Source organism: Macaca thibetana, chromosome 3, assembly GCF_024542745.1.
Source record: "Macaca thibetana thibetana isolate TM-01 chromosome 3, ASM2454274v1, whole genome shotgun sequence".
Classification (NCBI taxonomy): domain Eukaryota; kingdom Metazoa; phylum Chordata; class Mammalia; order Primates; family Cercopithecidae; genus Macaca; species Macaca thibetana.
The window spans coordinates 66,749,968-66,762,688 of record NC_065580.1 but is presented as its reverse complement, the minus strand read 5'-3'; the positions used below and the strand labels follow the sequence as shown (position 1 = coordinate 66,762,688).

The 12,721-nt window shown below is 37.4% G+C and overlaps 1 protein-coding gene across 6 annotated transcripts in view; it reads right to left on the bottom strand.

Annotated features, from left to right (window-relative positions):
• The window catches only part of CROT (carnitine O-octanoyltransferase), a 57,819-nt gene that overhangs the window by 31,987 nt on the left and 13,111 nt on the right, over positions 1-12,721 (bottom strand). For all 6 annotated transcript variants that reach the window (XM_050785277.1, XM_050785275.1, XM_050785274.1 and 3 more), the window contains 3 exons: positions 10,696-10,877; positions 10,413-10,537; positions 3,608-3,716 (listed from right to left, as the gene is read on the bottom strand). In XM_050785277.1, the coding sequence (XP_050641234.1) occupies positions 3,608-3,716; positions 10,413-10,537; positions 10,696-10,877 (416 nt within the window). The remainder of the gene's footprint in view (positions 1-3,607; positions 3,717-10,412; positions 10,538-10,695; positions 10,878-12,721) is intronic.

Genomic DNA, 12,721 nt, shown 5'->3' with positions numbered 1-12,721 from the left:
CAAAAGGTATGTGAAAAAATCTTCAACATCATTATCAAATATAAACTACAACGAGATCCCACTTTACCCTTACTAGCGTGGCTACAATAAAAAAGGCAGACAATAAGTGTTGGTGAAGATGTGGAGAAACTGGAACCCTAATATACTGCGCCATTTTGGAAAACTCTCTGGTAGTTTCTCAATAGTTAAACATAGAATTACCATATGACCTGGCAATTCTACTCCTAAAATATACCCAAGAGAAATGAAAACATACATTTACATGAAAACCTGTACACAATATTCAAGGAAGCATTATGAATAATTTACTATTTGTCTATTATTCATAATAGACAAAAAGTAGAAACAACTCAAATGTCCATCAACTGATGAATAGTTAATAAAATGTGGCATATCTGTAAAATAGAATGTTATTCAGCAATAAAAAGGAATAAAGCATTCATACATGCCAAAACATGGATGAACCTTGAAAAAATTATGCTAACTGAAAGAAGCCACACACAAAAGCCTACATGTTGTAAGACGCCATTCCTATATTAATGAAATGTATAAAATAGGCACATTTATAGAGGCAGAAAGTAGACTGGTGGTTGTCAGAACTTTTGGGGTTTTTTTAAGGCAAAAACAGAAATCTAGATGTTTATGTAAAATTTCATGATTTTTAAACAGTGATTCAAATTCTGCTGTCCAAGCAAAATAGGTCACAGGCTGAATGTAGCCCATGAAGCATATGTGTTCAATTTCTGGAAGAGTGGCTTTGAATAATCCAATTATAAGCCTGATCTAATAATTATGTGTCAAATTTAAAACACACTAACTAAAACATGTAATGGGAAGACACATAAATATTATCCAAGATATAAAAGCAAATGATTAAAAAGATAAATCTGCCTAAATCAAAATTAAGATTGGACAATTTCCAAAATTTGCTTCAAGTTAACTGGAAGAAAATGTTTGCAACACACATAATCTATAAAGGATTAATGTGGAGACCATATAAATAATTGCTATAAATCAATCAGAATAAAGTAAAATAGCCAATAGAAAAATAGGCCAAAGTAACTCACAGAAAACACAAATAAGTGGCCTATAAAACATACAAAAATGCTCAACTTCACTTGTAATGAGGGATATGTAAATTCAAACAACAATGAAAACCATTTTTCACCTGTCAGTTCACTAGATATAGCTTTTTTTTTTTTTTTTTTTTTTTTGAGACAGGGTCTTGGTCTGTCACCCAAGGCTGGAGTGCAGTGGCATGATCACAGCTCACTGTGGCCTCAACCTCCTGGGCTCAAGTAATCTTCCCACCCCAGCCTTCCAAGTAGCTGGGAGCACTCCCAAGTAGCACTATCATGTCCAGCTAATCAGGGTAGAGACAGGGTCCCCCTGTGTTGCCCAGGCTGGTATTCAACTCCTGACCTTATGTCATCCTCCAGCCTCAGTCTCCCAAAATGTTGCAATTACAGGCATGAGCCACTGTGTCCCCCTGCCACCAGATGTTTTAAGTTTAATAGTACCATGTCAACAATGATTAGAAGTGGGTGTCGTCATATAAAATACTGGCAGAAAAAACAATGCCACTGTGGATGACAATTTGACTTAGTCAAAAATTTTAAATGTATACATCAGATGATGTGAAAATTTCACTTCTAATATCAAACTGTAGATATTTTATCCAAATACACAAAGAGGCATGTTTGAATATGTTAATTATTTGTTATAGCAACAAATGGAAACAACTTTAATGTTATATCATAGAGAAATGGTCACATCAACTATAATATATCCATTTGATGGAATTATATGTAATAGTTTAAAAGAATAAGGTAGATGTATTTGTACCAATAGAAAAGATTACATTTATTGTTGATTAAAAGAAGCTAGTGAGAAAAATAACACTATTTTTTAAATGTGCAACTACCCCTGTGCCTCATGTCAAACACAAAAATCAGTTAACTCCAGGAAGTCTATAAATACAAATGTAAAAGGCAAAACAAAATTCTAGAACATAAGAAATTATCTTCTTGGCAATGAGTTAGGGAAAAATTTTTTAAAACAGAACACAAAATGTATCATCTGTATGGTAAAGATTAAAAGATTAATAAACTGGACTACATTCAATTAAGAACTTCTGTTCACCAGGAAGATGTGTTTAATAGAACAAAAGATCAGTTATAAACATCTTCTATTCTGTGTATTGCAACACACACGACCAAGTAAGAACTCTTACCCAGAATGTATAAAGAACTCCTACAACACTCACACACTAGTAGACATAACTACTTTGGAAAACTGGCATTATCTATTGAAGCTGAACATACACATACCCTATGACTTGGCAAATTCTCTCCTGGGTGTTTTCCAGACAGAAATACATGCGTGTGTACACCAAAAGACTTACACAAGGATTTTCACAGCAGCCTTTTAAAAATAATAATGCAAACTGTAAACAACCTAAATGACTGCCCCTGGGAAGGAGTGAAAGTATGGAAGAGGGATGAGGGGAATCTTCATGTTCTAATTTTTAAAATATTAGAAATGTTCTAATTTTTGACCTGGGTGCAGGTTACATGAGTATTTAGCTGTACATTTCTGTGTGCAGTTTTGTACATGTTTGCAATATTTATTTAAAATAATTTAAGTTATAAATACATATATATACCCAACAATTAGAAAACAATTAGAGCAACTGATCATCTGTTAATAATATTAAAATACTGTTTATTTGGCTGGGTGTGGTGGCTCACGCCTGTAATCTCAGCACTTTGGGAGGCCGAGGTGGGTGGATCACTAGGTCAGGAGATCGAGACCATCCTGGCTAACACGGTGAAACCCTGCCTCTACCAAAAATACAAAAAATTAGCCGGGCATGGTGGCGGGCACCTGTAGTCCCAGCTACTCGGGAGGCTGAGGCAAGAGAATGGGGTGAACCTGGGAGTTGGAGCTTGCAGTGAGCTGAGATCGCGCCACTGTACTCCAGCCTGGGCGATGAGCAAGACTCTGTCTCAAAAATAATAATAATAATAATAATAATCCATGGGAAAGTAAGGGAAAGGGCAAAAGAGGTATAGTTGAAACAGCACTGACTATGAGTTTATAACTGTTGATGCTAGGAGTTGGTAACTGTTGAAGTTAGGAGATGTGTACACAGGAGTTGTCATTATATAATTCCCTATACATTTTGAAATTTTCCATAATATACTTTTAAACATACACATAGAAAATGTATACCATATGTATGTACATATATAATATATATTATATATGTATTTTTTAAGCTAGGTATGCATGTAAATTCATTGCAACAGGCATGGAAAGATGGAACACACTAAACAAGTAACAGTGATTAATTCTGAGGCAGGGAATGGAATTGGTAATATATGTAATGTTTTCCTTTTCTCCAAGTGAACATATTTATATATGTCTAGTCAAATTTAAAGACAATTTAAATTAAAAGTACAAATAGACTTTTTTTTTAAAAAAGCAAGTATAAAATTCTTATTTTTCAGCTTACTGTCACCTTGAAAGGCAATTCTAAACATGTATATTTTAATTCAAGCAACACCATAAGACCTAATGAGACTCAAGAAAGTAGTCTGAAAACCTGAGAAGTTCTGGCGGGGTGACCAAACATCCTTCATGTATTACATCAAAGACAAAAGCTCGGCCTCGACACAGCACTACAATGTGGTTTGGGGAACGCCCTTCACTCTCTGGAAACAGAAACAGAAAACACAAGACTCAAATCTAATGCTAAACAGGAGTAAAGTTGCATATATCCAATAGAAGAGAAGTAGGTATTCTTCCAATATTTTAATCATATAGTCTTCAAATATGTCACATAACAAAAACAATGTATTAATGGAATTGCAGTTACTATAATATAAATACATACTCCTGACACTTGTTCCATGTGAGACATCTAGAAATCCATGAGTTTCAAATACCCTGAAAACCATACAAATCCCAAACTACTACAGACCTTTCTAGATTTATTTAGAAACAGAAATGGGAAGGGGAGAAGGAGACCAGTGGAATCTTGGAGGAGAGCCATTTGAATTAACAGGTTTCTCTTTTGGATTATTTTAATGTTAATTACTCATCAGGTAATTTAATTACAGCAATATCTAGCTACGATAACTCAATAAAATAATTTTCAGTAGAGAAGGATCCAGTATGCCTGAGTAGCAAAGGAAAAGAATTTTGTCCAGTCTGGTAACATCTGATAAGCCACTGACAATGGATTATCTCTGATTTCTTTGGCACGCCTTAACTCCCCAAGTACTATTTGTTTGCTGTAAACCTCAAATTATTGTTATACAGCCCCATCTTTAGGTACTTGTCCTTTTGCCAAGGATCTTCTTATATGATCCCTGCCCCACCTTCTAAGAAAAGAAAATGGAAAAAGAGGAAGAAAGAGAAGACATACACTGCCGCTTGAAGGAAATATACTGGTGTGTATTATTTATGGGTCAGTATTAAGTGCTTTACATACATTATCTCATGAAATATTTTCATCAACTATGAGGAAGAACAGTCTCCTGATAACATTACTCTTTTTTCTCTTATACCTATTTCCTCAAGACCTAGAGGGTGAGGTATGTATTTTCCTTGTTCCTCATGGCTACCTCCAAACCATTTCTTCTTTCTTCCCCTTCAAAAACCTCCAGATCCTTTTATCTCTACTACCACTACTCTTTTATTGCTGTCCTCTCCTGACCACACCCCTTTCAAAGTTTAGGGCTGGGAAAGAAAAAAGAAAATAAACCTGATGCCAAATTAATCAATAAATGGTTGGAAAGGGTGACGGTGGCAGAAGGGTGCTACCTCAGGATAAACCTGGGGGATATTTGAGCAGAAAACTGAATGAAGTGAGAAAAGTATGCCACGGAAATATCCGCAGAAGAGTGTTTCAGGCAGAGGAAACAGCAAGCACAAAGGCATCAGAATAAACATGAGTTGATCTGCTTAAAGGAAAACAAGGTCAGTGCAGCTGTGGCACAGAGAAAAGGGTAGAGTGGTAGATAAGGTTGAGACCCGATTACACTGGCCTCAGAAAGTGGTTTCCAGTATGATGGGAAGGAAATCAATGGACGGTTTTAAGCAGGGGAGTGATAATGTGATCTAACTAAAAAGATCACTCCAGCTGCTACATGGAGAACAGATTATAAGGGTGAAGAGAAGGTATGGCAAATTAGGAAGTGATTAAAGTGGTCCAGGTGAGAACAATCTACGAGAGACGGGATGGTGGCTTCGACTGGGGCCTGATACTTGAAGGAGACAAGAGGTGAATTGTTTTCCTTTTAAGATGGAAGATATTACAGATTGGAACAATCGAGTAAAGAAAGAAAACTGATGAGCAGCAGGGAGAGAGGATAATGCAAAAGCAAGGTCCCTGACTAGGCAAGAGGAACCGGGACTCAGCACAGATATAGAAGAGTTGTCCTTAGGAGTCAGAGGAGTTAATCTATTTTTCAAAAAGAAAAGAAAAGTATATGAATTTGCAGTAACGTATTACAAGGGGGTAGGGAATGGGCAAATATTTGAATTAGTATATTTACACTGGTTGCAAAAACAAGTTACTACTGACTTAGTAGCTTAAAACAACACAAATGTATTATCTTACAGGTCTAAGGACCAGAAATCTGAAATGCGGCTTACTGGGCTAAAATGAAGGTGCCGTCAGGGCTGTGTTCCTTCTAGAGGCTCTAGAAGAAAATTGGTTTCCTTCCTTTCTCCAGCTTTTAGAGGCTATCCACATTCCTTGGGCTCATGAATCCCTTCTTCCATCTTCAAGGCCATGAAGGGAAGATCATAACCTTCTCATATTGCCATCTCTTTGGTTCTCTCCTTTGCCTCCCTCTTCCATGTATAAGGACCCCTGTGATTATACACTTTGGGCACATGTGAATAATCCAGGATAATGTCCCCATTTCAAGGCCAACTAACTAGCAACCTGAATTCCTCTTTACCATGTAACCTAACATATTAACAATTTCAGGAATTTGAAAGTAGACATCTATGGGGGACCATTATTCTGCCCAGCACTGGAAGGCTGGTAAATGTCATGATGGGAAGAAAGCTCATATTTCTTGAGAAGGAGAAGAGTTTGTAAGCTAAAAAGGAGGGAGAAAGGCATAAAACAGTCTTCTCTGGAAGAGAAAGAATAAGCTAACCAAGGAAGATAGTACAGTAGTGCTGGAGGCCAACTTGAGATTTAACTGAGATCATTAAGTGAGGTGTTGCGGTTTTCTCTGGCCAAGTAAATTGCTAGAGTAGGTATCTTTGATATGTCGAGAAAAGACAAATTAAATTTTAAACTATGTTTAGGTTTTACCACATTAGTACTGAGGAGGGGCGACAAAGATTTGAATGTGTATGCCTGGGAGTAATGATGGTGAAGAACGAGAAAGAAGCGAAGACTTGGGGAAGTAGGAATGGAGCCGTGAAGAGCAGTAGCATCATTAAACTGTAAATCACAATGTGGCCAAAGGAACAGCTGAGTTGGAGTACTGAAAGATGTAGTTTCCTAGAGCTATAAACTGAAGGAAATGAGAGCCTATGGATCGTCTGCAACTGAAAGCTAAAATCATCAAGAATGTGACTGAGATAGTAATGGAAAGAAAGACAGGCACTGGAGCTAAAGCAATCAATAGATGAAGGGGAATGGGCAGGAGGTAAGTCACTGCAACAAGGTAGTGGTGATATAACCTGAAGGCATTTTTTTTCCCAAAAAGGCTAAAATTGTTAAGGAAGAAGGGAAAACAGAAAGGGCAAAGGGAAACAAAAAGGATACCAACACCTCCCACAGGCCCTGTAGTGCTATGTAAAAGAAAAAGAAAAATCCCCCTTGAGAGGGTACAGGGGAAGTAGTAAGCTTAATGAATAATCAAGCTTTAGTAACGTCTTTCAGAGAAAAGGTTGAGGATATAATGGATTTTGCTGATCATGAGGTCCAGAAAGTACAGCAGAATGGTTTAGGGAAGTCGTGAGGGTATATCGGAGCAATGAGAAATTTGGATCAAATTAGACCATGCACAAATCCATGAATCCAGTTGACAAGGGATAACATGAACAGTCTGGGCTTTTTGTGTAAATGTGATAGAGAGACATGAAAGGTATGACTGAATTAGTCTCAATGGTCTCTTGGGCGTAGGTAAAAACAAATACATAAACAACAACAGGCTGGGTGCTGCGGCTCACACGTGTAATCCCAACACTTTAGGGGCTGAAGCGGGCAGATTGCTTGAGTTCAGGAGTTCGAGACCAGCCTGGGCAACATGGCAAAACCCGGTCTCCACAAAAAATACAAAAATTAGCCAGGTGTGGTGGCATGTGCCTGGTCCCAGCTACTCAGGAGTCTGAAGTGGGAGGACTGCCAGAGCCCAGGAGGTCGAGGTTGCAGTGAGCCGTAATCACACCTGCATTCCACCCTGGGTGACAGACCAAAAAAAAAAAAAAAAAAGACAAGCAAAAAACAAAAAACTAGTTATAATTATAGCCTGCTTATTGAGACTAACCTCAGTGGCTTAAATGCTGCCCATCCTATCAACACTCATTTTTTCAATTTTCTCTCTTTTTTTTTTCCTTTTATTTTTTTGAGATGGAGTCTCACTCTGTTGCCCAGGCCAGAGTGCAGTGGCATGATCTCAGCTCACTGCAACCTCCTATTCATGAACTCAAGTGATTCTCCTGCCTCAGGTTCCCGCGTAGCTGGGACTACAGGTGTGAGCCACTGTGCCCAGCTAAATTTTCTGTATTTTTAGTAGAGATGGGGTTTCACCATGTTGGCCAGGCTGTTCTCAAATTCCTGACCTCAGGTGATCTGCCCACCTAGGCCTCCCAAAGTGCTGGGACTACAGGCATGAGCCACCAGGCCTGGCCCAATTTTCACTTTACTCAGGATAGATTCAATGGTCCCAAATTATTTCGCCGTTGCAAAAAGCTTTCATCCTTCAGCCCCTCTTCCTTTGCACCTGCCCCTCCTGCCCCTCACTGATGCTGAAGAAAAAACCACAACATGTCATCTCATCTAACTTTAAATGCATGAACACACATCTCAAATGGGCACTCAGCAGTGTTCAGTAACTCCATTATTTCCACAGCATGTTTATTTTTCCCACTTTCCAAAAAGAATATTTCAAACCTCCTTTTTTCTTCAAATCTTCCATCCCAGTTGATGACCTCAGTTTTTATTTCACTAAAAACATAAGCAATACAAAGTACCTCCTCATCTTCCTACAGCAAAACTGGCCAATCTGTTTGTTTCTAGATTCACAGTTCCTGCATTCCCTCCTATTGCCTCTCTTCTTTGATCCTGTCAAAGACTAACCCTCTACCTTTCTGCTCTTGATCCTCTTGCCTTTTACCTTCTCAATGACTTTGGCTCCTTATCATCTCCCCTGCAAGATTATTTTTCCTCCTCTCCTGTATCAATGCCTATGAGGTAATACCACAATCTTAAAAAAATTATTTTTCATCTCCCAGTGCACATCAAAACTTTTCTTGCAAGCATTATTTCCAAATGTTACCACCACTTCATCAATCTGCTTTTGTCTCTTCCAGCTGGGCTTCCCTCTTCAACTTTCACTAAAACTGCATTTTAAATGCAAACCAAACACTTTACCTTGGTTTATAAAGTACCGTATGATCTACCTTCTAGTCACCTTTCCAATCTGCCCATCCATCTCCCTCCTGTGTACCCTGCTCCATCCTTACTGCCCTTTGAATCTGCTAAATTTATTCCTGCCCAGGGCATTCTGCCCTTAACACACACAAAAAAATAACAACAACAAAAAAAGTGAACTAAACAAAAGAAAGCCAAAAAACTCTGCAGGTTCGTCTTATCATTCAGATCCTTGGAGAGGCCTTCCCTGACTATCTAATATAAAACAGCCATGTAGTTACTTATCTTATTTGAACACTCTGTATACTATTTGCCATGAATTCTGATTTTTTTTTCATGTCTACCTCACACTTTATCCCTATCTCTACATGTCTTCACATGTAAGCCCCAAAATATAATAACCATGTCAGCTTCAATCAACATGTCAAGAGATGCATTATTAATGAATCCCCATTCTACAAACTATAACTCAAAAGAGTCACCTTATCTAAGGATATACCTACGAAGTGATAAAGACAATTCAAAACTAGGTCTATTGATATTAGTTCTTAACTAGTATGCATATTTTCTTTTTTTGCTATTACTCTTCTTACATTGATTTTATCTTGTTCATCTTTTACATTAAACTTCAGACCATGAATAACTCAGTTTCTCTAATCCTTTAATTGTTTCACTGGTAACATCAAGGTAAATATATGTGGGCTTGAGGACATTAAATATCTCAAGCATGTAAATAAGTTTACAAAGAAGAGTTGAATTCCACATGAAAGTAAGCTCATATCCCTCATACTATGAGCATGATTGGCTATAAATATTTTACTTTTAAATATAATTTTATGTAAGAAAAAAAATCCATTCATAATTATACTCTTCAGTAAGTGTAAACTGAGAAAAAAAACAGTTACCCCGGCAGATATTTCCATTTCAAGATAAGCTAGGACACCAAGCAGAAACTGCCATAAACTGCCAGTTTAAAAAAAAAAATTGATGAGTCAATCTGAACTCATGTGTCTCTAAGAAGAGTGACTCCAAGCCAGGCATGGTGGCCCACGCCTGTAATCTCAGCACTTCTGGAGGTTGAGGCGGACAGACTGCTTAAGCCCAGAAGTTCGAGACCAGCCTGGGCATCATGGTGAAACTCCATCTCTACAAAAAATACACAATTAGCCAGGTGTGGCAGTGCCTGCCTATAGTCCCAGCCACTCGTGAGACTGAGGCAAGAGGACCACTTGTGTCCAAGAGGTGGAGGTTGCAGTGAGCTGAGATCGCAACCTGGTCAACAGAGTGAGACCCTGTCTCAAAAAAAATAAAACAGTAAAAAAAAGGAAGAGTGACTCCAGGCTTTTACCTCATATAAGGTGGAGGGACAAGCAGACTCACAGGGAGACTGTGGCATGATGAGCACATATAAGCAAACACTTAAAAAGACAATTCAGGTAATAAAAAATGACGGTAGAAAGAGAAGCAAGAGAAGCATCCAGATCGTATGTTTCAGGATTTTCTTAATACTCTGATTCTACTCTTCAACTAAACTTTAAACTTTCAAATGATGGAATATAAGCATCAGGTTTGTGCTGAACCATGTAAGACACATTTAGAAAATCCATTGCCATAAATCATATCTGAACTAATCAGAATGATTCAAATATAAGGCTCACAGAAAACCTTTCTTTGTCAAAGTCCCAATAGTAATATTCTTCAAAAGTGTATGTTCCATCACATCATAGTAGGCTACCCAAATTCCAGTGCCTTTACTAAAAAAGATACCTGAATTATTACTTACCGGTCCTAAAATAATTCATAATTGAGTCTCTAGTAATTCCTGGAACCTTGCAGGTAGAAAATAGCATTCGGAATTGATTCATATCTAGAGGAGTATTTCCAACTTTATGAACAGGCACTTTTTCTCTATTAAAAAAAAAGGATTTTGACCAAGAAGTCATTATAAAATTTAAAAACCAGCCACAACTGAAGTATTCATCCCCAAATAAGTAAATTAAGCTTCTCAACATTTTGCTACCTAAGACTTCAGGTAAGCTTGTTACTAAATTCACACGTCTCCTTACTTTCTTAATAGCTGCCAGTAGTTCAAGCTGTGCCAAAGAATTATACTTCCTCTTTCCAACTGAGTCCCTTCCTTTGGAGGCCAGTAGTGTTCAAAATGAGCTGCAGGACCCGCAAAGTTGACATTCAATTGTGATGGTATACGAACATCCAGATAGGCAACATTCAGCCACCACTCTTCCAGCTAAAAGAAATTGAGAACATCACCTTAATGTTCTTCATAATACATGAATGTGTCACTACTGGGAATTTTAAAAAGCAAGCTACATTTGTTCTTTAATTATTCTTCAACATTTAAAAACATGTTTTTTGGCCGGGTGAGGTGACTCACACCTATAATCCCAGCACTTTGGGAGGCCAAGGCAACATAGAGAGACCCTGTCTCTACAAAAAAAAAAAAAAAAAATTTAATTAGCTGGGCCTGCATGTAGTCTTAGCTACTCAAGAGGCTGAGGCAGGAGGATCACCTGAGCCCAGGAGTTCAAGGGTGCAGTGAGCTATGATTGTACCGCTGCACTCCAGCCTTGATAACAGAGAAAGACCCTGTCTCAAAAATAAATAAATAAAAACATGTTTTCTTGCTTTAAATCATCGTACATATTGAGAAATGTTATTGTGATAATTTCTTTTCAGCAGGGAGCTATAGGATCTTAGGTATTATTTGGTTTAACTACACTATCAAAAACAAGTAGCAAGAAAGCACCAAAAGATACCTTCAGACATATTATTGTATTGTAGACACAAGTATGCAACAAAGTACATAGGTGTTTCTTCAGAGTACTTGGGGCATAATAGATAATCAATAAATCCTTACCTAATCATAACAATTATTAAGGTATTAACAATTTTCCTTTTCCAAACAGAAACTGAAATACTAAATCAGAAATATAAAAACTGGCTGGGCATAGTGGCTCACACCTGTAATTCCAGCACTTTGGGAGGCAGAGGCGGGCAGATCACTTGAGGCCAGGAATTTAAGACCAGCCTGGCCAACATGGCAAAACCCCATCTCTACAAAAAATACAAAAATCAGTTGGGTGTGGTAGTGCGCACCTGTAATTACAGCTACATAGGAGGCTGAGGCACGAGAATAGCTTGAACCCGGGAGGCAGAGGTTGCAGTGAGCCGAGATTGCACCACTGCACTTAAGCCTGGGCAACAGAACCAGACTCTGTCTCCAAAAAATAAATACATGAAAGAAAGAAAGAAATAAAAGAAATAAATAAAAGTTTTCAGTAGGCTTCAAAGTAATTTAGATTTTTCACAAACACTGTTTTCTATGTATCCCTCTTTCACAATATGCAATTGAATTCCATGTATAAGTAAGTACATCTTATCAAATTACCTAGAGTATTTTTGAAGAAAGTGATGTTATAAACTATACTCAGTAATTCAGAAAGAGACATAAACAAAAAAGACACAGATAAAACAACAACTTCTTTACCTTTGCCCCACTTTAATTAAAATAACTCAAGGCTCAAAATTGAGAACAAAGGAATCCGGAAGTGTGAAATTTTATTATTCCATCACAGATATCAATGGTTCATCAAAAAAAAAACAGCTTGCTTTTTATTTCTAAAACTAAATGATAGGTACAATAATTATTTCTAGACCAAGGCAATGCTTTTTAATTATAAAACCTTATCCTCTGATTCATAATAGAGAATAACAGAAATGGTTGAGCTGAAGAAGTTAAAGAATTTTGAGGAAAATTATTGAGACCTTCAATAAATATTATACTAGCTTCTTCCTTCCTCAATTTATCTAACTGAAATATACAATATACGTAACCATTCTCCACTCTGATTTTTAATGATTCCCTTTCTCCATTGTACTACTAAAATATTTCTATGTCACCTACGTGACATATCCATTTTAGAGTTTCAGATTTTTCCAGCTAGTCACCTGGACAAAATGTTTTTCTTAAGCATAGTCTACAGATCACCTGCAGCCAAACCACATGAAGTGATTGTTAAAATAAGAATCTCTGGGCCTCAATTCCAGACATGTGAATCAGAATCACTTATC